Source organism: Rhinatrema bivittatum, chromosome 7, assembly GCF_901001135.1.
Source record: "Rhinatrema bivittatum chromosome 7, aRhiBiv1.1, whole genome shotgun sequence".
Classification (NCBI taxonomy): domain Eukaryota; kingdom Metazoa; phylum Chordata; class Amphibia; order Gymnophiona; family Rhinatrematidae; genus Rhinatrema; species Rhinatrema bivittatum.
The window spans coordinates 132,761,278-132,785,536 of NC_042621.1; the positions used below are offsets into that span (position 1 = coordinate 132,761,278).

The 24,259-nt window shown below is 43.5% G+C and overlaps 1 protein-coding gene across 2 annotated transcripts in view; it reads right to left on the bottom strand.

Annotated features, from left to right (window-relative positions):
- Positions 1-23,704, bottom strand: part of DDX21 (DExD-box helicase 21) — a 156,898-nt gene extending 133,194 nt beyond the window's left edge. For both annotated transcript variants that reach the window (XM_029609157.1, XM_029609156.1), the window contains exons 1-2: positions 23,416-23,704; positions 768-995 (exon numbers count right to left, since the gene is read on the bottom strand). In XM_029609157.1, the coding sequence (XP_029465017.1) occupies positions 768-995; positions 23,416-23,673 (486 nt within the window). In that variant the 5' untranslated portion in view covers positions 23,674-23,704. The remainder of the gene's footprint in view (positions 1-767; positions 996-23,415) is intronic.
- Positions 23,705-24,259: the final 555 nt, after the last annotated feature.

Consider the following 24,259-nt stretch of genomic DNA (forward strand, 5'->3'; position numbering starts at 1 on the left):
GTAGCCCCTGTGACATAGTAAGGGCAAAGGGCTGTTGACGCCATTTTGATTACTGGCAGCCGACGGCCCTTTGCCCTTACTATGTCACAGGGGCTACCGCCGCCATTGGTCGACCCCAGTGACAGTGAGGGCAAAGGGCCAACGGCGCCATTTTGACTACTGGCAGCCGGACCACCAGGGACTTTTGGCAGGTCTTTGGGGGGGGGGGGGGTCAGGAGGGTGGTGGGTTTTGTTAGATTTTTACTTTATTAAAGATTTGTCTGCGAGCCAGATGCAGCCATCAAAAGAGCCACATCTGGCTCGCGAGCCATAGGTTCCCGACCCCTGACCTAGAGGCACACTGCTAACTTTTTATACATGATTTGCACGATATAACCATAACTTATTTCCACAGAACTTTCTTTGCACCAGCTGTGTGAAGACGCTGCTTTACACTTAAAGCTGTACTATTCTGATTGTCCTAACTGATGATAGGCAGCTGATGAACGCCACTTACTCCCAGATTCCATCCCCACTTTCTCTTAACAGCACAACGACGGCATTGTAGCATACGCCAAACACCTTGAAGGATACGGAAGCAGAGCTCCAGAGCAAGGAGAAAATGCTTACAGAACTTTTAACATTCATTCCCTTCTTGAGGCCTTCCTCCAACAAAGGAGCACTCCAAAGATGCTCCTGCCTACAGGACAGAAAACCAGTTACACCTGCCTACGGTATTAAGGAGGAAAGGGAAACAGGCTCTCTCTCTCCCTGCGGTCAGATGTTACCTCATGTTCCTCATCACTCTCATACTCTCCACTAGATAAGTCTTCAACAGATTCCGGCACAGATTGTGAGAGCAGGATTCCATTGGGCTGCAATTCTCTCTTTATGTCCCCATCAGACTTCTCTTTCTTCATCTTTTTGGGTTTGGGTGCCTGCAGGTCGTCATCTTCCATTTTCTTGGATTTCTTGGACTTTTTATGGTGTTTGTGAGATTTGTCTTTTTTCTTTTTCTGTAGAGAAAGAACGAGCAGGTGAACCAGACATCTCTGCCTGTGACTTTGCTATGAGCACAAAAGCAGCTACATAGTCACATCATGTATGAAACAATTTCAGCCTGAGGCAGGATGTGGAGGTAGAACAGGTATTCTTGCTTTTGCAAAACATATACAAAACACTGAAATATACAAATGGTGCTGAACAAAAAAGACAGAATGTAGATTTATACAATGGTCAGAAGAAACCCCCGGCAACCCCTAACAAGTGAAAATAATCAATAAAGATCTGCAATACTTGTCTACTGGTGCTCAAGGAACCAATTACATAATTGACTTGAAAGAAGATTGTCACATAATGCCTTAGCAATACCCTTAACACCCACGCAGGATTCACCCTATTATACACTTCAAGGGTCCCATCAAGCACTGCTCAGGCCTGCCTGCACATGCACACACTCCCCTACACTGGTAACCTCCCAGCTGTCAACTGGGCTCCTGCTTGCCTCTGGGAAAGCCCCCACTGCAAGCTAATCCCCTGGTGGTTTCTAGGGACAATGAGATCCAACACAATACAGAGGTCACACAATTTCTAGACATGTACCTGCAGAAATAATGAGTTAATCAATCAGGCCAAGACAGACCGTTTAACTAAAAGAGTTTAACAAAAAACAGGAACATTAAACAAAACAAAAAAAGGTAAAAGGTAAAACAAGGCTTTAAACAGTAAATGCTAATCAGGCATATTTCCCTCTATTCAGCAGTGCCTGGGAAGGTCAGGAAAGCCTGTCCACATGAGATGGCCTTGGCACAAATGTGATCTCTCTGTACTCACAGCCAAGAATGAAATTTTCTAGTAAATTTTGGGCTGAGTAACCCTGGGGCTTCTATCATACAACCAGTAAGAGCCTAAGGCACCAACTTCCTGACTAACAGCAATCCAAAATGTCGTAGCATTATATGAATTCATAGAAACTAGGGGAAAATGCATGACAAGCCTCACTTTGGGGAATACAAGTAAGATAACCAGTTACGTTTTAGCTGCAGGAAACGGCAGGAGTTAAGGCTGCCATCTGCCTGTCAATTCCAGGATGCAAAGAAAAGGAGGCCTTACTGGGTAAACAAAAAGGTCTCAGTACCAAATAAGAGATCTCAGCGGCACAAAGACCCAATTTCAACACAAAGACCAAAGGCCATTAAGTCCAACCACCTAATTGTCGGTCTGGTAATCAAGGGGAATTTTAATTTTCTCTCTTTTGGGGGGGGGGGGGGGGGGGGGGGGGGTAGTTAGGAACAGGACTGCATGTGTAGACAATTTTGCAGAAGTGACCAAAAGTGGTCCATGACCCCTGAGTGATCAATTTATAGAACAGGAATCACTACTTTTCCATAAAAAGTCTTATACCCTACCCAATACCACAATAATATAATGATGCATATTGCAAACAAAGAATGCCCTATAAAGTGAAGTCTGAACTACTTTCTGACACAGATTTTATAAACTTGAAAACTCAGCAGTGGGATAGAAGCATTTCATAAAACCTGAGATTCTTCATGCATAAGAAAGGAGCATGGAATCTTACTCTTTAATGTACATCCACTGTGACAGTGAATTAACTCCATCCATGAATATAATCAGGGCTAGAAAAATCCCAGATGGTAGATTTCCTAAATACAGTGGGGGCCCTGGAGTTATGCCCAAGTTTTTCATGCCTGTGATACGAAAAAGGGGCATGGCTATATGAGAGTGAAAGAGAGAGAGCGAGAGACTGACTAGCCATAATGCCTCATACTAGGTAAGTATTTATACCCCTATATGAGGCCCATCTAGTTACTCGAGGTGAGGTGTAGGTATTAGTGTAGGGGTTAGGGGCCACTTTGACATGCAGAATGTGACGTACGAACAGAACACTCTTGTGAATATTTGATGACCTTAGGAGTGAGAAAACTCACACAAAGATGAGATTTGTGCAATGTTCTCTCAACCTAGTTTGATGTTACCCAGGTAGAGAGTCCATATGCAGATATCGTAAAGGAACTGGTGGAGGAGGTGAAATTATTGTTTCTGATAGGCTAGGCATATTTTGTAACTTTTTGGTGAGTACACTAGGAAATTATTGGTGTTTCTGGTAATTACAGACATTATACAATCATTTTTTTATTATAGAAATGGTTAGGTAAGGGAAAACCTTCTTTGCCTGTAAGAATGTTCACAACACTCTGGGAATAACCCTTCTTAACTAAATGTGCCCTCTCAAAGGCCAGGCTGTAAGACAAAAATGAGTAGGATCTCCATTCAATATCAGGCCTTGTAGTAACAAACTCCTGGTCAGAGGCAATACTGTAGGGCAATATCTCCTGTTTACCAATGATGAATTATAATAGCCAGATACAGGCTAAATTCCAACAGCCCAGACCCTGCTATAGCAAGAGAAGGAATTTTACCCAGGTGAACTTTGAACTTTAAACTGCAGTGCATCAGTGGAAACTAGAGGCCTTGTTCTAATGCAGAGAAGGATGCCTTATTAGATGTGCCTGTTTGTCAGTTCCAGTGCAAATAAAGAAATCAGACAGAAGAGACAATACAACTTAAGATCCTAAGCAAGTGTCAGGGATGTTCAAGCAAGCAGAGACCCCCACCTTTGCAAGAAAGGGGGGCAGCCTGAGACAATGCTGACACTCTGAAACACAGCTTGACATGCCAACGTGGTAGTTTCCCCCAAAGAAATGGGAGGGGGGAAAGGACCTGCAATGTGGCAGGACCCCTGCCAAAGAAATGGGGAGGGGAAAAAAAAAAAAAGACCTGCAATGCGGAAAGAGACCCTCTACCCACCTCGAGGTTATGCATGAGCTTATGCATATTTATCAGCTGGGAAGTATAAGACAGGAGGGAAAAAAAAGGAAAGAAAGAAAGAAAGAAAGAAAAAGAACCTCCTGGCAGAGTGACCCTGAATCCAAAAGAGCAGGGAGGCAAGCCACGGACCCCCGGAGGAGGAGCAGGCCCAAATCCTGAACGAAAACCTGGGGAGAAAACCCTGAGAGCGAGAACCAGTGCTGAGGCATCCCTGGAAGCAAAAGGAGGGTCAGAGGCCGACCAGATCTCCCTGCTATCCCAAAGGGTGAGAACCAGCCCAGACTGCTCAGCCTGCACCAAGCCAGGAAGCAAGCCTCTCCCCTGCCCACGCTCTCTAGCAGGAACCTACTTCAGAGGTGAACGGAGGAAACACCTGAAAGTTAGAATATGGGGTAAGTAAGTTAGTCCTAAGTATTAGTGTCTTAAGCAGGCTAAGGTTTATGGCATGCTTTGTTACCACCCATGATACAGAACTTTCTTTCTTTAGGGAAAACTGGTGCTTAGTAGCCAGGATGTTAAAGATAGGAATTGTTATTATTTGCTAAATGCTATGTCCTGCCAAAACTGATAAAGGCAGGTCTATTTCTGAGGAGATTACATGTTGCCTTTTCCCTGATTTAGGATTGCAAGTAAGTGGGACAGCAGCTAGCAGTGTCTTGTAGCAGACAGACCCCTGCACCCCCCAACCTGCCTACAATAGTAGTGGCTCTCCTGCCAACAACCATACCAAATATACATATCAGGCATGCCTCGGCCAATAGGAAAGTACAAAGATTACAAGCTCCTGATGCTCTGCACAATCCTGCTCACTAGGGACCAAGGTGGAAATACATAAAGGCGACCTAGCACCGGCCATTTATCAATCAGAGCATCCAACCATGATGAACCCTTCTTTCTTTAACTGAAGAAGTTCTTCACCTTTGTATTGCTTCTGGAAGCCATCAAATTCATCACTGGCTTCTCCCATTTGTACAAAGACCTAGGAGAAGGACTATTGCTGGTTGAGAAAGCCATAAAATCAGGGTGGGGTAGACAAAACTGTTTTCAGAAGAGAATGTATGGGAAGAGCTAGGAAAATTGAACATGGACAAGATGAGGATCAGGATACTGTGAGTGCTCAGAGGTATGCTGGCGAGTCAGCTGAAAGACCTGTTCAATAAATCCCTGGAAATAGAAGTGGTGCCGTATGATGGAGAAGAGCTGTAATGGTCCCACTTCACAAGAGTAGTAGCACAGAGAAGGCTGGTTAGCATCAATTTGATGGTGGGAAAATTAATGGAGATGCTGCTGAAGGAAAGCATAGTGAACTATCTACAATCAGGTGAGTTGCTTGACCAGAGGCAGCATGGATTCACCAGGTGAAGGTACTCTCAGACAAATCTGATTGGGTGACTAGAGATTTGGATCAAGGAAGAGTGCTCTATGTGATTTACTTGGATTTCAGCAAAGCTTTTTGATACAGTCCAACATAGGAGGCTTATGCATACAATGGGAAGCTTGGGACTCGAGGCCAAGGTGGTGGAGTAGACTACAAACTAGTTGACTGACAGAAGACAGCATATATTGGTAAATGAAACCAACTCTGAAGAAAGAACAGCATTGAGTGGAGTGCCACAGGAATTGGTTCTGTTCAATATATTTGTGAGCAACAATGCAGAAGGGATAGAAGGTAATGTTTGTCTATTTGTGGATGATACTAAGATCTGCAAAAGAGTAGACACACCTGAAGTAGAGAGAATGGAAAGTGATTTAAGAAAGCTTGAATAGTCAGCAGCTAGGATTCAATGCCAAGAAGAACAGAGTGATGCATCTGGGTTGCGGTAATCCAAAAAGATGTGTATGTCATGGAGGTGAGAGACTAATGTGCACCAACTGGGAGAGGGGCCTTGGGGTGATAGTGTCTGGTGATCTGAAGGCGGCAAAGTAATGTGATGATAGCTAAAGCCAGAAGAATGCTAGGCCGCCTAGAGAGAGGAGTAACCAGTAAGAAAAAGGAGATGGCTACATGATGTGGTGAGCCTGGGAGAACATGCATCTCAGAGCTCCAGGTGCCACCCCTCTGAATCGCTTGCAATCTAGAAACGCTAAAACTCATCTTAGCTGTGAGTGTATGTCAATGACAAGTTTATGTAAAAATTGCCTGAAATTATACCTGTTAAGGGGGCCAAAAAAAGGATAAGGAAAAACTTGGTGTGGGAGAAGGGAAGATGACTGCCCCAATGGGAAGTGCATTGGGATTGGGCCTCCCTAACGAAATGATCGCCGAGGTAACAAAGCTAGTTGTGTCTGGTTTGTTTGGTTTTTTTTTGGGGGGGGGGGGGGGGGGATCTTTTTTATTCAGCAAGACACTACATATTTCAGTTGTTCAAAGCAAAATAAAAAACTTTGTTCAGCCAAATGTACAAAAACAAGGTGTGGACATATCAATATGAGCAAAATATTTGTCCACCCTATAAAATACTTTACAATAAGTTTATAACTAACTCTTATAACATTCAAAAGGGTGTTTACCTTCTGGAACCCCACCATATATCTCAAACCATATCCTTGCTGGGACATTTTTCACTTCCTTGTAATAACATTATGCCCCCATATCATTATTAACCCCTACCACAAGCATTCGCTCTCAAACACCCCCCCATACACAGGCTCCCATCTTCTTATCACATTCATCTCCACACACACACACACACACACACACCAGCAACATCCAGCATCTCCCCTACCTCCCTGCACTAGCACACTATTCCTTCCAGCCCCATATTTTTTTTCACCATTCAGTTGAATACCATTGCGCTATAAGTGAAGATTTACTCTCATCAGATAAGATGAAGCAAGGAAATTTGACCACATCACCCCACACTGATGGCTCTGCATTAGCTTCCTGTACTGTCAAAAATACATTATAAAGTTCTAACAATAATATTCAATAACATTAACCCTAACAATGATCTGCTTGGAACAACATTTAATCACACAAACCCCCCCCCCCCCCCCGCAAACTCTCATATCACAGATCAAAGGTCTGCTAGAAATCCCGAACTTAAGGTTCTCAACTAACCCAAACCAGAGAGAGTGATATCAATTGCTGGCCCAAAGCTATGGAATTCCATGCCAGAAGAACTTCAAACATTAACAGACAAAAAAAAATTCAAGATAGACTTAAAATCTTGGCTATTCAAAAATGCCTTCTACTTGACAGAAACACCCAGCTCCCCATGATTCAGATAACCAAAATAAAATAACCTCCCCCCCCCCCCCCCCCCCCCCCCGGCAAACCCCTATAATATAGCTTTGTTTTCACGTTATATGTCTTTCATTGTATTACTTCTGTTTATAATGAATGTTTGTCCACCTTGTAGCACTCATAATTATGAGTGTTTTACCTGTAAACCATTATGAACTAGGGATTCTCACATGGAAAGACGGCATATTTATTTATTTTTATATGCCGACATTCGATCGAGATATCACATCGGTTTACATCAAACATAACAAATAAGGCATGAACTGCTTATTCTTTACATTGTAACAAGTTAATTGGAATAAAAATATAAAAATATAAAACATTTAAATAAATGAGAAAACTTGGCCCAAGCAGTTACATACCCCTTATCTTCTTTGCGCTTATTGTACTTTCCAGAATCATATAATCAACCATCCTAAGTTGCCAAACAAATATCTGGCGGTTTATCCTCCAAGCACATTTAAGACTAATCAGAGAAAATTCTTTTTCACTCAACGCACAATTAAGCTCTGGAATTTGTTGCCAGAGGATGTGGTTAGTGCAGTTAGTGTAGCTGGGTTCAAAAAAGGTTTGGATAAGTTCTTGGAGGAGAAGTCCATTAACTGCTATTAATCAAGTTTACTTAGGGAATAGCCACTGCTATTACTGGCATCAGTAGCATGGGATCTTCTTAGTGTTTAGGTAATTGCCAGGTTCTTGTGGCCTGGTTTGGCCTCTGTTGAAAACAGGATGCTGAGCTTGATGGACCCTTGGTCTGACCCAGCATGGAAACTTCTTATGTTCTTAAACCTCAACACAGAATTTCTATCTGAAATAAATGCAAAGGAAACCAACAATGTTCCTCTCTTACAAATAACCGTCTCCAGAGATAGTTCAAGGATATCAATCAAATTTAGAAGAGAATTTGATTATTGATCTTCTGATGTTCCTTGTTCACTTTGAGGCAAATAAGCAGCCTTGGAGATAACAGGCATAGCTTGTGATGGTATTTTAAGAATTTGAGACAAATAGGTTTTAAATAGATCATTTGGAGGAACCATTTTAAATAAAGGAAAGTTTAAGACCCTTAAATTCAAAACTATTAAGGAATTTTCTACATTTTCCAACTTTTTTGAGTAAATTAAGTCAGATTGAACCAATTTATGCTGTCTGTATATTCTCCACAGATGAAATACAAGATTCCAATTCTTGAAACTTCACTCCAAAAGTTGCAACCTGACCTTAAGTGGCAAGTACTCAACAATTAGTGGCAAGTGAAACAGTTAAAGAAGAAATAGCTGCTTCCAAAGAGACAGCTGCATTCCACACTGCCTCCAAAGCTATAACGTCAGGCTTAACCAGAGAAGATCGTAAAGTCATGCATACCTGAAGAATCCCATCGCCTACACTCGTAGAGCTGTTAACACCTTCCTCCAAAGTGAATGAAACAGGGAGACCCATAGAGTCCTTAAAAAGATGAAACCCGCAACTCACCCCTCAGATACTATCCCAACCAAAGCCCTCCTCACCATACCCGACACCATCTCTAAACCCATTGCGAATGTCATCAATTGCTCCCTCTTCTCAGGCATTGTCCCCGACTCACTCAAGCATGCTGTGGTGAAACCACCGCTCAAAAAACCCTCACTAGACCCAAAGGACCCTGCCAATTTTCGGCCTACCTCCAATCTCCCTTTCATCTCAAAAGTCATGGAGAAGGTCGTCAACTCGCAACTTACAGAATTCCTGGAAACCCACAACCTACTCCACTCCTCCCAATTCGGCTTCCGCAAATATCTCAACACCGAAACCCTCTTACTATCCTTGACCGACCACTTACTCAGGGGAATGGATCAAGGTCACAGCTACACTCTTGCTCTACTGGACATTTCAGCAGCTTTCGATACTATAAATCACAACCACCTTCTTTCCCGCCTAACCGACATCAGCCTTTCCGGCACAGCCCTTAAGTGGTTCTCATCCTACCTCGACAACAGGCGATTCACTGTGAAAATAGGCAATGCTGAGTCCACCCACCACGCCCACTCCCAAGGAGTCCCTCAAGGCTCCTCCCTTTTCTCTACCCTTTTTAATATCTACCTCACCTCTTTGTGCAAATGTTTATCAGAACTCGGCTTCAAATTCTTTATCTACGCTGATGACGTTCAAATCATCATACCCATTCAAGGCTCCCTATCCAACGCCCTTGAATCCTGGGGAAACTGTCTTGCCGCCATCAATACCTTACTTACCAATCTCCATCTGGCTCTAAACAAATCCAAAACTGAACTGTATTTAAGTTTACCAGATAAGCAACTGCTCCTTGCTTACCTTCTCTTCTATACATTTAGAATAGAAATTGTTAATCTATCCTTTTTCTTCAACAGCCGTGTTCTACTTCCCTGTTTTAATGTAACTTTTCGCTTCCTGTGTTAACTGGTTTCCCCCCTTGTTTATTGTAAACCGGTACGATAAGACCCTGTCTTGAGCATCGGTATATTAAAAGAACTTAAATAAAAATAAATAAATAACTGCTCCTCATCTCCCAGCATCTCCCTACTACACCCTCACTCACAAATGACCCCGCCTACAAGATTCTCCACGCGCAGCTCTGCGCAAGGAGCCTGGGTATACAAATCGACCAGCAACTGAACCTCAAAAAACATATTAATGACATCCTCAGAGAGGGTTTCTACAAACTTAAGGTCTTAAAAAACCTGAAACCACTACTTCATGCCAGTGACTTCCGTACGGTTATCCAGGCTATGCTCACGTCCAAGATGGATTATTGTAACTCCCTCTTTCTTGGCTTACCCTACTCCTCCATAAAGCCCCTAAAAATGCTGCAGAACGCTGTAGCCAGAACCCTCTCCAACGCTCGCAAATATGACCATATCTCCCCGATCCTGAAGGACCTGCATTGGCTCCCCATTCCCTCCCGTATCCTCTATAAATCCCTGACCATTATCCATAAAGCCTTATATTCACTTAACTCCAACTGGCACGTCGACCCCTCCAATTTGCATACCCGAATCGACCGACGAGGACCACTAACAAAGGGTTCCTCCATGTGCCCTCCCTAAAGAAAGCGCACCTCACATCTACGAGGGATCGGAGGTCTCCATTGCTGGACCCATGCACTGGAACTCACTCCCGACCCACCTCAGACTTGAACCATGCATCATAAAATTCAGAGCCCAACTTAAGACTTGGTTTTTCAAACAAGCCTTTCCCCAAAATCCTTGACGTCTCTTGAACTGTGATGTCATATTGCTCTGAATTTGACTCAGATTTTGTCTTCAAGGCTTGATAGTTCACTTGTTGCTAGTTTCACCTGTTTTGCTTCTATGCCTTCTTGCTTTCCTATTGGTTCTTTGTACCCTTACTCCCTCCCCTGTTTTTTGTAATTTCCGTCCTATATTTCGATGTAAACCGATGTGATGTTTCGACTAACGCCGGTATAGAAGACTCTTTAAATAAATAAATAAATAAGCGGAGACCGAGAAGGAAATAGACCTCCATATTTAAGCAGTCGGATTTAAGAAGCGATGGTCTGTGCTTAACTGGACACGTAAATACAAGAAACAATGAGTTCTAATTTCAACCTAAGCAGGAGAGGGGAGAAAGGAACTCTGTCACTAAGTTTAGCACAAAAGTATGCATATAGATCATACCGGAGATGATCTTTTGCATGATTATAATTGAACTTAGCACCTGGGAAGAAATTAAAGAGGGCAAGTTGGAATTAGCTTCCTAACACAAAACAAAGGGAAAAGAAAGAAGAATAAAAGAGGAAAGGGAAAAGGAGAGATAGAAGATAAGAAAGAAATATACTGCTGCTGCAAAGGTCTTGTCGGAGATGGCCCTGATTAGAAAGACTGCATTTAAGGGACAGGCCAGTCAGGCTGTAGCCAAAGAATGAGTAAGGCTTTAGAAATTTGAGTAATAAATGTGCAGTTTGGGATGCTAGGAGATGTTAGTGTTTATCTTGTATTTCTAACTTCATTAAGATGTTACATGGACAATTATAACATGGTTGTCTCACTGCTTGTAAGTGATCATGTCAGAAATAGGCTCTTGTTAACAGTGAGCATATAAGAGGCGTATGAACTCGGAGTAGAGACAGTTACTAGAGAATGGAGGGGGAGCACGCATACGCATATTGCACGTATCGCATGTTCTCAAAGTAGAGAACTGGTAAGTTTAGGAGAAGGGGAGAGGGGAGGGACAAATATTGATTTCATTTTTTTTTTTCATTTCATTTATTAAAATGTATTAATCGTTTAATACAGACAGGCCTAGGTGATATACAATAAAAACATACATAATAAAGATGTCATACATGTAATCAATCATATCACTGATGATATGGGGTACAAGAGAATGGTCAACCTAATGAGTCCAAGATGAAGAATACAGCTTACAAGGCCAGAGTTATGGTGTTATGGCTGGAAATGGGGATGGATGTTTTAGTGGTGGGAGGTATGGCTGGGAGTTTCTCACTTTAGAACAGCAGTTATCAGCCGTAGGATTATTGGGCATAAGATAAGGGTAGGATCTTGGAATGGGGATGGAATTGGCTCCCCTATAAAATGCAAGAAAGTATTACAAGCTTTGTATAGACATAAGGCAGCAGTCGCATGCATTCAAGAAACATCTATCAGAGGCAGAGAATATGAAGCTTAAAAGGGAGTGGGTGAAAGATTGTTATTTTTCAGCTTCACAAGGGAAGAAAGGTGCAGTTGCTATTTTTATTCAGTAAAAATGTTTGTTTCCAAAGAACTAATGAACTCACAGATTTGGCAGGGAGATTTATAATTCTTACGGGGAAATTCAATGGGAAAGATAACTTTATGCAATTTAGATGCCCCAAATTAATAACACCATGTTTTTTCTTTTTTTTTTACAGGTTTAGAAGGAAAATTAATAAAAGTGGCTAAGGGAGCACTTATAGTGACTGATGACTTCAATTGTGTTCTTGACTCCATGCTTGATAAATCTCCAGGAGGAAACCCTTTGAGCAGGGGGAAGTTGAAGGGAATTGCGTACTTTTTGCAAAATATTCCAATTAAAAGATGTCTGGAGAGTTCTCAAGCCACAAGTCTGGGATTTTACACACATTTCCCGGGCACATGGGTCTCTCTAGAATTGACTATATACCTAATTATCTCAGACTCATTTTTTTATTTTATTTAAGGTTTTTATATACCGGCATTCATGAAATGATCACATCATGTTGGTTTACAAATAAACAGGGGTGCAATGAATACATCAAAAACAGAAATAACGTGTTGAAGAAAGCAGTTACAATTAACAAGGACTACTGAACTGGGATCAGAGGAAATAAAGATAGTTTAATTTTTCAAAGGTGATGTCTGCTAAAATTTGCCCCTCCGTGATATCAGATCATTCTTGGATATGGATGATTTCAACATCACTGCTGACGGGAAGAAAGAATAAACGTGGTGGTTTCCTAGTTATTAGCAGATGATATAGAACTTCAAGATATTTTTTATGGAAAAAATGGAAGAAATATGAACTTAAAAGTCAACATGCAGATTTTCCAACATTATACTGAGAAACCAGTAAAATGGTTCTTAGAGGGGACATTATATTGTATATTTTATGGAAGAAAAAGTCCATGAAGAAAAATATGTTGCAATAAGAGGAGAAGATGAGGTACTTCAAAAGGAAATTAAACAGCATAGTAAAAAAGACTGCCAGAATATACAACTGTGGTTGACAACCTAAACTCCCTCCTTCGTGTGAGGGCACAAAATATGTTACAACATGCAAAGCATAATTTTTTTCAATTCGGTAACAAATCTGGAAAGCTATTAGCTAGTGCAGTCAAATCCGTAAAGGAGAAAACATACTGAGAAAATGATATCATATCAAGGCAATATTGTGGGAAAGAGTGAGGAAATCTGAAATATTAAAGATTTTTATGAATCCCTCTACTCAGAGGACAGAAAAAGGGGGAGAATTAGAGGAAGAGTCCTGTAAGGATTTAATTTTACCAAAATTAAGCCCGGAACAGCTGGAATATATAAATAGACCCATTGAAGAGCCGGAGATTGTACTAATAATTAAGATGGGGAAAATCACACAAAGCCCCACCCAGATGGATTTAATCTTAATTATAAGATCTTGGGTCCTCAGGTAGCAAAGGTTCTGAAGAGGTTTTTTTGAGGATGGTTTTTAAAGGGGCTCCTTTCCAAAGGAATTTAACAAAGTTTATATCACTGTATTGGCTAAGGCAGGAAAGGACCCTTTACACCCAGCCTCTTATAGACCAATTTCCCTATTAAACTGCGACTTGAAAATATTAGCCAAGGTTATTGCGCATAGACTGGGCAACATTATCCCCACTATTATTTCAGATAGCCAAGTAGGCTTTAAGGGTAGATTCTGGAGGAAAAAACCAAAACAAGAAAACAAAAAAATCCCACCCACACACTACACTGGCCATAGAACCCTGGTTCTCCTGAGCTGTCTTTGCCCAAATCAATCAGTTGTCTACAAATGAGTGAACCAAAATACCTTCTCACTGAAGTGCTGCTGCCACCATCATCATTTCTTTATAAAAGGTCTTTGGAGCAATAGCCAAACCAAAGGGTAGAGTTCAAAACTGGAAGTGATCCCCTACCCCCACCCAGAATCGCAAAACAAAGATATCTCCGATGATCCTCTCTAATCAATATATGTAGATATCCCTCCATCATATCTAAGAACATTAAGAATTCCCCTTGTCTCACAGCTACCATAACCGATTTTAAGTTTTCTGTGTTGAAATGAGACACTTTCAGAGTCTTCTTGATCTTTTTCAAGTTTAATATGGATCGAAAAGTCCCTTCCTTATTTGGAACCACAAAGTAGATTGAGTATCTTCCCTGGAACCACCACTCCTAACAATAGATGTTCTAGATTTACCCACACCGCCTCCACTTTAAGGGGAATGACAAGGGGACACCATAAAAGCACCTGAAATAGGAAAGGAAAACTCAGACGTGAAGCCATTGAGTACCTCTAGAAACCATTGATCTGACGTAATTTGTACCTATCCAGTAAAATGCTGACAATCATCCTCTTATCTCCTGAATTGAAGACTGGGTTCCCAAACCTTTATTGTGAGTTGCAAGAGCCTGTGGCAATTCCTGGGCCTGTGTCCTTCGCTACACATTTATTGTTTCAAAAGGATTAAAATAAAGTCTGGATTGTTGACCACCTGAAGATCTCCCTGACCTCTCAACATCTGGATCCTGATATTGACTTCTGAAGGGTGTGAATTTTGAAGACCCCCTTGAGCTTATCCTCTAGAAACCTGGGCACCTTAGACTAACCCAAGGCCTTCGTAAACTTTTGCAAATCTTCAAACAGAAGATTTCCCTTAAACTTGATCAGCTAAGTCTTGGATATAGAATCTGCTGACCAGTTATGAAGCTATAGAAAGCGCCTTGCCACCACAAAAGAAGTCATGGTTCTAGCCGTGGCTTGACCCCTATTATATGAGGTATCCCCTAAAAAGACAGACCCCCAATCTATCTGAGCTGCTTCCTAAGGAAGACTCCTGTAAATGCTGTGAGAGACATAAACCAGCTCTAGCCATGATTTTGCTATAGCAGCCACCTGCAGGGCGAGGCCAGAAGCTTCAAATATGTGTTTAAGGACAGATTCAATTTTCCTATCCTGCATATCCTTTAAGATGGCTCCTGGAAGATGCTATAATACAAGTATACCAGAATAGTGGTCCTTCTACTAACTACACAAATGAATGCACCTACTTTAGGATTTTCAGCTTCTCTCTTTCAGAAGATGAAGCTTAGTCATGGCTCCCCTCCCCCCTCCATGTGGCCTCTGGAGACTCCCTCTCCCCAGAAATCAGCTCCTTAATGGATCTGTGCGGTGAAAAGGCTTTGGAAAACTTTCACAAATCTTTCATAATAGGATCCTCCACAGAGTCGGAGTCTTCCCCCTGCTTCACCCTCAGTAAATATTCAAAATTCATAGAGGACCAAGAAATTAAGGAAGAAAGCTGCAACGTTTGGCCAGTCGCAGGAAGGCCCCACGATCAGTTGCATTCATTCAGGATGCCACTGATCTGCCCTGACACCGCTGGGATCGCTGACCACCCAAAATGCTGCCATCTCTGTGCCGGACCATGCTGTTTCTAAGGTATGCGTGCACACCAGCTCCCCTTTTGTTGGCTCCACAGCAGGAAACCCGCTGAGTCGTGTGATGATGATATCGGCACTAGCTGAGTATTTAAACCCGTGCTCTTCTCCCAGCCAGTGCCTCAGCAACAGGTCCTCCTGCTTCTGCAGTGCATGTTGCCATGTTCCTGATCTTGCTTTCCTGCTCCGGGTTCCAGCCTGCCTTGCTCTCCTGGTACTTATCTCTACTACGGACCCCGACTGCACCCTGCCTGCTGCCCGCCTCTGGACAGTCTCTCTCTAACTGCCCTAAGGGACACACGTAAGTCTTGCCGGCCCCTGGAACCCAAGGGCTCAACCTGCGGGGAGCAGGACTGGTATAGGTGATGGTCTCGCTTAGTCCCATGGCAGGGCATGTCTGCCAGCTGTCAGCATGGGCCTAGTAGGCTTGCCTGCTAGACTGCATCAACCACACCACAGCACAAGGGATCATATCCTTAACAAAAAGTTCCTTGTTATGAAATAAACCACAGGGAAGTCACCGTCCTCCCTGGGGAATACTCTCCCCTCCTCCAATTATTCATCACTTCACATTCTTTAGAGACAAGCAGATGAAACAATCACACATGTGGGATTTTCTAGTAGAGTTGTCTTTAAACAAAAAAAAAAAGAAGAAACATTTCAGCCTGCTTCCTCTACCTATTATCTATACCGTCTCCAAAATTGGTCAACCTAAACGCAGTAAGAGAGCAAGCCCTTTCTTTAGCAGGTCCAAAATTATGGAACTCTATACCAATAGATTTGAGAGCTGAGGCAAATCCACTGACTTTAAAAAAAAAACCAAAAAACAAACATTAAAAACCTGGCTATTTCAGCAAGCTTTTTCTGATTGAATAATGCCATACTTTTTATTTTATTACAAGCCGTAAAGCCCGTTAAAACGGGCTACATCCCTCTGTCTCTCACCTCCCCCTCATTCTCTCTCCCCTCACTCTTCACCACCCCCCTCCCCCACCCACTCCTCTCCACCCTCCCTCTCCTCTCACTCAGTCCCCCCTCTCCCTCACTCCCTCCCACTCAGTCCCCCCTCTCCCTCCCTCCCACTCACTCAGTCCCCCTCTCCCTCCCTCCCTCCCACTCACTCAGTCCCCCTCTCCCTCCCACTCACTCAGTCCCCCTCTCCCTCCCTTCACCCACCTCCATTTCCTCCCGGCGCCGTAAGCGCGACTTCCCGCAACCCTCACCCGGCTCCATTAACTCCTCCCGCTCCTGCCGGCAGATCTCGGGGGGGGGTCACTCCCGCGCGCGCGGCAGTGACCCCCCCGAGATCTGCCGGCAGATCTGGGGAGGAGAAGTAGCGGCACCGCGCGCGCGCGCGGTGCCGCTACTTCTCCTCCCGCTCCTGCCGGCAGATCTCGGGGGGGGGGGCGCGGGAGTGACACCCCCCCCCCCCCGAGATCTGCCGGCAGATCTGGGGAGGAGAAGCAGCGGCACCGCGCGCGCGCGCGGCGCCGCTGCTTCTCCTCCCGCTCCTGCGGCCCCACCGCCATTTTTTTTTTCTGATCGACATCCTTGCCCGCACATGCGCAGTAGAGCTGTGCTCTACTGCGCATTTGCGGGCCGTCGGTCACAGGCCATTTATAAGGTAGATTATACTGATTTTATGATTATTGTATTTGTATTTTTAATATTTTATCTATGCTGTATTTCATTTTTTGCTTTATTATCTGATGTATTTTATTTTGTTAACTGGTAGGATGTATTCTCAAATACCGGTACATAAAAACAATAAAATAAGTAAATAAATGAATAGATACCTTTAACACCTAAAGATTAGAAAACCTGAAATTTTATAAAAATGGTCTCTAGGAGGAAGAGGGTTGGGCTGTCTTCTTCAAAAAGACCACGAAGAATAAATAGTCCTAACCTAGCATCCCAACAGGAGACCACATCTAAATGAAATGTAAAAGTGAGGACTGAATGCCACATTGCAGCCTGGTAAATTTCAAGAGGTAGATCTTAAATTAGCTTTCAGTATACAAGGGTATCTGTAGCCAAGGAAGATCAATGCAAATAAACCTAATCTCAAGTCTCAAGTCATTCTTTCCTAGGACAGGTCAAGGAAAAAATTGGCATCAATGAGGACACATTCACTGGTGGGTTGCCTGACACACCCATTGGTATTAAGAAACTCTGTGCTCAAACCTCAGAATCAATAGAAGGGTAGATTTTAAAAAGGCAGTGCGCGTAACATCCGGCCTTTACGTGCATGGCCGGGCCTTGCGCGCGCCGAGCCTATTTTCAAAAAGTCCCGGCTACGCGCGTAAAGGCTGGTTCGGCATAAATGCGGGCCTTCCTGAAAGGGGCAGGCTGGGGGGCATGGGCCTGGACAGTGCCATTGTTGGCTGTGCCGAAGACCCGGCTCCTGGCGCGCACAACTTACTTCAGCTCGGGAGCTGAAGTAAGTTGCTGAAACAAGGTTAAAAAAAAAAATGAGCATTTAGGGGGTGGGGAAGAGAGGGGAAGGGTAGGGTAGGGAAGGTGAGGTAGGGAGGGAGGGAACTGAGGAAGGCCGCAATGTGTTGCTGCGTGAATTTTGCTAAACTGTACCCACCCCTTGCACGCGTCGCGCATGTTATAAAATTGCGCATCCATGTGTGCGCGCTGGGTAGCGCGTGTATGTTTTGTTTTGTTTTTTTTAAATCTACCCCATAGTGTGTAGAGCAAGTATCAGTGAAGTTTCCAATTCTGCATTAAAAAGTGCAAATGACCAAGGGGAAGATCTTGTAGGAAACTGCATATCCCAGATGACCCTATTAAAAAGGGATAATTTGAAGGTATCGGGATGGCACTGGTGAATTCAGCACAGAGCACCCTCAACACTTGAGGCCACGGTGTGCCCACTTCAGATCAGGTGGAACTTCTGCCATATCTTGGCTCTCAAAACCATGTGGCAGAGAGCTGAACTGACGCTTCAGAGCCTTTGCTTGAAACTCAGTGCTTGCTACCTTCAGTTCTCAGCACGAGTTTCTCGATCCCTTGCTCATGTTCAGGTGGGAGATTAAGTCTTGACTCAACTCCCAGGCCTTTCCTTGGAGCAAGGGACTGAATAGGTTGAGGATGTCTTCAGAAAGGCCTGTTCACCAGAATGATAGTGGTCAACTTTCCAGGCTGTATGCCGAGTCTTCCAGGTCAGCTTCCTGGAGTTGTATTTATATTTGCTGATGACGGCATGGAACCTGTCCTGAGTTGGAACTGACATGGTAACAACCTGGAGATTTCACAGCCATTATCACAGTGGTCCTTGCCAAAATACGAGTAAATGCACGCTTAAGAGGCCTATTTACTGAAGATGTGATCCTATTTTGGGTCTATAAGCAAAATGCTTATTAAATAGGATCCATAGCAAAGGACATCATCCTTATGCTGTTTGGATACAACATAAAGCCACTGGCTTGCTTCAGACATAGCAAGAAAAAAGAAAAACACAGTTATAGGCCTGCCTGATTTCTTTTTTCTTGCTGAAAATTTAAGATAGAGTGTGGATGGTTAATTTGGCAGAACATAATAAAGCCCAATTTTAAAGCACTGAAAATCTGACTGGGAAACTAAGAGGATAAAAATTGTGTTTTTAAAAATAGCTTCCACCATTTTACCCAGCACTAAGGTCAGATTTGATGTCTATAGTTACTTGGATCACCGCTGGAGTCCTTTTTTGAAAACTTGGCATTACAGAGGCAAATTGGAATGATAGGTTGCAGATTACTAACAGGCAGTCTTTAGTTTCACATCTGAGTTCCTTTAGAACCATCAGTCCCAGTGATTTAGTACTATTTAGTTTGTCATTTTGTCTTCATGATTCACACCGATTTGCTTCGATTTTTCTGAATCATTACCTACAAACAATAGTTCCGGTGTGAATATCTCCCCCAAATCTTCCACGGTAAAGACAGAAGCAAAGAATTCCTTTAGTCGTTCTGCTATGGCCTTACCTTTTCTGAGTGCCCCTTTTTACAGCCCTCCCCAGTCATCTAATGGTCCTACCGACTCCCTTACAGGTTTCTTGTTTTTAATGTATTTTGAAGAGTTTTTAATTAGCTTTTGCCTTTCACAAGTCTCTCCTCAAATCGTCTCTTGGCTTGCTTTATTAATATGTTGTGTATCTAGTTTGCCCATTCTTTGCTCCTTTCTGTTTTCCTCTTTAGATCACATAGTGGGCTCCATGGTCTCAGTTCAGGATTCTCACTTCCAGCCTCAGTCAGAAATGTTACTACTACTAGGGATGGAAGGAGCCAGCCTGGATTTAGCAAAGGAAGCTCGTGTTTTGTTAATGTATTAGAATTGTTTAAAGGTGTGAATAAGCATATGGATAAAGATGAGCCAGTGGATATAGTGTATTTGATAAAGTCCTTCATGAGAAACCACTTAGGAAATTAAGAAGTCATGGGCTAGGAGGCAGTGTTTGATTATGGACTGGTAACCGGTTAAAAGACAAGAAACAAAATAGGACTAAATGGTCAGTTTTCCCAATGGAAAGTGGCACTATAAATAGAGTACCTCAGGGATCTATACTGGGACTAGTGTTTAACATTCATTACAGCAGGGATGGGCAAACTTTTTAAATCAGGGCCAGGGAGTTGGATGGCAGGCCCCCTTAGAGCTCCTCAAACACAGAGGTGGGGCGGGGGGGGGGGGGGTGTGGGAAGAGGGCCTAAAAGGAAAACAAAAAAATACACACCCCTTCTAAAAAAAATACCCCAAGGCACAGTGAGAAGACCAAAGCAGCACCAACAATGGGGAAAGGAAATCTTAAGGCACCGTGAAAGGACCAAACCAACAAACCCCAACTCTAGCAGGTCATACCATATAGGTTTAGCAAAAAACATACGCTAAGGCACAGTGAGAGAACTAAAGCAGCAGCATCACAAAATCCTGATCACTCACCTGAAAGACCACAGCCTAGCAGGTGCAGTGCTAAATTTGTTTTGCTCCTATCTTAAGAATCAATCTCAAATCATCTTTCTGGGCCCCACACTATCACACCCCCCACTCTCTCTCTCATGTGGAGTGCCTCAAGGATCCGTGCTCTACCCTACACTCTTCAATATATACATGGCACCCCTCAGCAAAGTTATCAAAGCCCACCAGAACTCTGCCTGCTCATACCCAGATGACATCTAACTTGTGATCCCACTTAGCCATGACCTTGACAAAGCTATAAACAACCTCAATGAAAGCAAAATCTCTGCCTGGCTGCACCAAAACAAATTAAGGCCCTCAAAAAACCAAAGTATTGTGGGTTGGTAAAGAAAGCCATAACCATCTAGGTCCAAAGGTGACCCTAGGAGGCATAGCTCTCCCTTATAGCCATCAGCTGTAAGGGAGAGCCTCAGCTTCCTGCAGTGATGAAATCGGCTTTCTTCTAACTGCACCACCTCCAATCCCTTCTTGAGGTTTTTACCTCGGCAGCAAGAACCTAGGCCTGCATGATCTCCTGCCTGGACTACTGCAACTCAATCTCTCTCTCAGACAAACCCGCAGGCATCTCCAGCTTTCCTTTGGTTGGGATCTACCAAAAGCGCCAGGCCATCAGCTGCTGTCAAAACAGAATTCACCTGCACCCACCATTTTCTCTCTCTCTCTCTCTCACACACACACAGCTCCCATTCACATCCACCCAAATCCCAGACAGGCTCAAATTCTCACACACACCCCTCACAGGCAGCCTCCCAGACACCCCCCCCCCCCAACACAGGCAGCCTCCCATTCACACACCCACTCATCCCAGGCAGCCTCCCATTCACACACACACACACACATACAGACAGACCAAGCTGCCAGCCTCTTCCTTTGTGGAGAAAAGCCATTCTGCAACTCCTCTTTCTGGGCTAACACCACGGTAATTCAACACTTGCGGTGCTAGCACTTCTTGTATTGTCATGTTGCAAGAATACAGGGAGTTCTAGCACCACAAGTGTTCAACACCACAGGGTCAGCACTAGAGGAGGAGGAGATGAAAGACGGGCTTCCTCTGCTTTGGCCTCCTTCTTCTGCAGCCGGTAGGATCAGATCCACCAGTGGCAGCACGGGCCTCTCCCTGCTCCCAACACTGCCCCACCGAGCGTCCATACTATGCAACTGCACGGTTTCTACACCCGGTGGCACCGGGCCTGGACTAACTCCGATATTAGCAGTTTGCTGCTTAAGAACATAAGAACCTGACTCAGTATGGCATACCAAGGGTCCATGATCCTGTTTCCAACAATGGCCAATCCAGGTTATAAGTACCTGGCAAGTACCCAAAAACTAAGTCTATCCCATGCTACTGATGCTAGTAATAGCAGTGGCTATTTTCTTAGTCAACTTGATTAATAGCAGATAATGGACTTCTCCTCCTTAACTTATCCAAACCTTTTTTAAACACAGCTACACTAACTTCACTAACCACATCCCCTGGCAACAAATTCCAGAGTTTAATTGTGCTTTGAGTGAAAAAGAACTTTCTCCGATTAATTTTAAATGTGCTACATGCTAACTTCATAGCGTGCCCCCTAGTCCTTCTATTATCCAAAAGAGTAAATAACCGATTCACATTCACCCGATCTAGACCTCTCATGATTTTAAACACCTCTGTCATATCCCCCCTCAGCCATCTCTTCTCAAAGCTGAAAAGTCCTAACCTCTTTAGTCTTTCCTCATAAGGGAGCTGTTCCATCCCCTTTATCATTTTGGTCGCCCTTCTCTGTAGCTTCTCCAGCGCAACGATATCTTTTTTGAGATGCGGCAACCAGAATTGTACACAGTATTCAAGGTGCAGCCTCACCATCGAGCAATACAGAGACATTATGACATTTTCCGTTGTATTCACCATTCCCTTCCTAATAATTCCTAACTTATGTAACTAACACTATTCATGCCGCTGTCCTGTTTTAAAGTTAGTGCACCATGTGATATTTTCAATACAAACATGGCTTTTCTTGAATTCTTATCTTCCTGATAGACTGCTCATTTTAAACCTTGACTTATACACAGGTCAATGCATTTCAATGGATTTTGGTCTCAAAATTGCCTAATGACTTATACATGAGATTGACATATATGACAATATACTGTAATTAATAAGCAATAGTTACTTGAGATCTATTTAATGTTTAGGTACTTCCCAGGTACTTGTGACTTGGATTGGCCACTGTTGGAAATAGGATGCTAAGCTTCATGGACCCAGAGCCTGACCCAGTATGGCATATCTTATGTCATTAGTGATGGCTGATGTTATATGCACTTGGCCTGTAATGATGCACTAACATGTGCAATGTCAGGCCCTTGCTGATGACATCAGGCAGGCTGCTGGAAGGTAGAAGCAGCATAGGCCAGATACAAATGCAAACATGTGCAAGGTAGACTGGCTGGAAAGAAGGGGAAGAAAAGTATGGACTGTTGGCCAGAATGAAGATTGCCCACTTCTGATTTGCTAGTATGGCAAGTTCATGCTGCAGATCCTTATAATCTGCTGCTGTTTTAACAATTTGAATAATTGTATATTGTCTGTAGATCTGATCACTCATTCATTGCTTCCTTTTCCAGGTCATTAATAAATACTACGACGACGACGACGACGACTACTACTTCTACTTAGCATTTGATCCCTGTGGTATTCCACTAAAGACCTTTCTCCATTTGAAAAACGGACCATTCAGTCCTACCCTTCGTTTCCTGTCTTTTAAGCAGTTAACATCCACAATAGGAACCTGCCTCCTATACGATGATTTGTTAATTTACTGAGGAATCTCTTATGGAGAGCTTTTGTCAAATATCTTCTAAAAATATTATATCAACCGGCTCACCTTTATCGACATATTTGTACCTTCAAAAAAAATCTAATGAATTGGTAAAGCAACACTTCCCTTTACTAAAACAATTATACAGTGTATATATAGAGAGAGATATATATCTATATATCTATATATATAGATATATAGATATATACATACACTACACAGTGAACATGTACACATCCTGCATGGTGTGACTTGTTGCTTTTTTTCCTTCCGATTGGCTCTCTACCTCATAGATACACGGCCGCCAGTGCCCTACAAGTCTCTGTATAGATCCGGCATTAGTCTGAGCTAAGCTCTCGTAGAGGAACGATCCTCTATGTGCGCTGGCAACCCTTCATCACGCGGCCCACCCGCTCCCCTTCCGCACCTTTCGATGCCGGATTTCGTCGCTCCCTGGATACTCCATAGTCGTTCCGCCTTCCAAATCCTCACACACGCCGTCCGGAGAGACCCTGCTGGGCATTATCCTCCGGCTATACGATTCCACAACCGGGAACCGCGTCCAGCGCGTGCCGGAAACGGCGGAAAAGGGAACGCGGCCACCGACGTCACTTCCGATACACACAAAAATCCCTTCAACGCTCAGTTTCCGCTCCGTGTGACCGGTAGCTAAGAGCGCCGTCATTTCCTTGCCACACAAGTATGAGCTTAACGCGTGCGCGGGGCATGAAAAAAAAAAAAAAAAAAAAAAAGTTATTGAAAATTGCAAGAGTGAGACGACCTCTGGCTGGAACGGGGCAGGAAAGTACACGCGAGTGCGACTTTCTTTGGTTAGAGTGTCGTGCTGGCTGGTCCTGTTGTCTTCCCTCGCTCCAACGTCTCACTCCTCAGAACAGGCTATGCTGGTTCAGTCTCTCCTCTGTTCCGCTCCCGCCACCCCAGACTCTGATGACATCAGGGCCAAACTTTCTCTGCTAGAAGGAGAAAGAACAAATCACAGTCAACAACAATACCCCCAAAAAGCAGGAGCTGCAGCATCCTTATCACTGATTGGGAGACTTCAACAACAGAAGGGAAGAAGAGGGCTATGTTTTATCTTCAGTAATTTATTTATTTTTTTTTTTAAATCTTTCAGTAACTTTTTTTTTTTTTTTTTTTTTTTTTTTGCTGTGCTGCTGGTAGGGAGGGGAAGTTCTCTGCCATGGTAGCAAGGCCTCTGTGAGCTGGCCTGGCAGATTTCAGATAAGGGCAGTGCAGAGGCCCGTGGACAC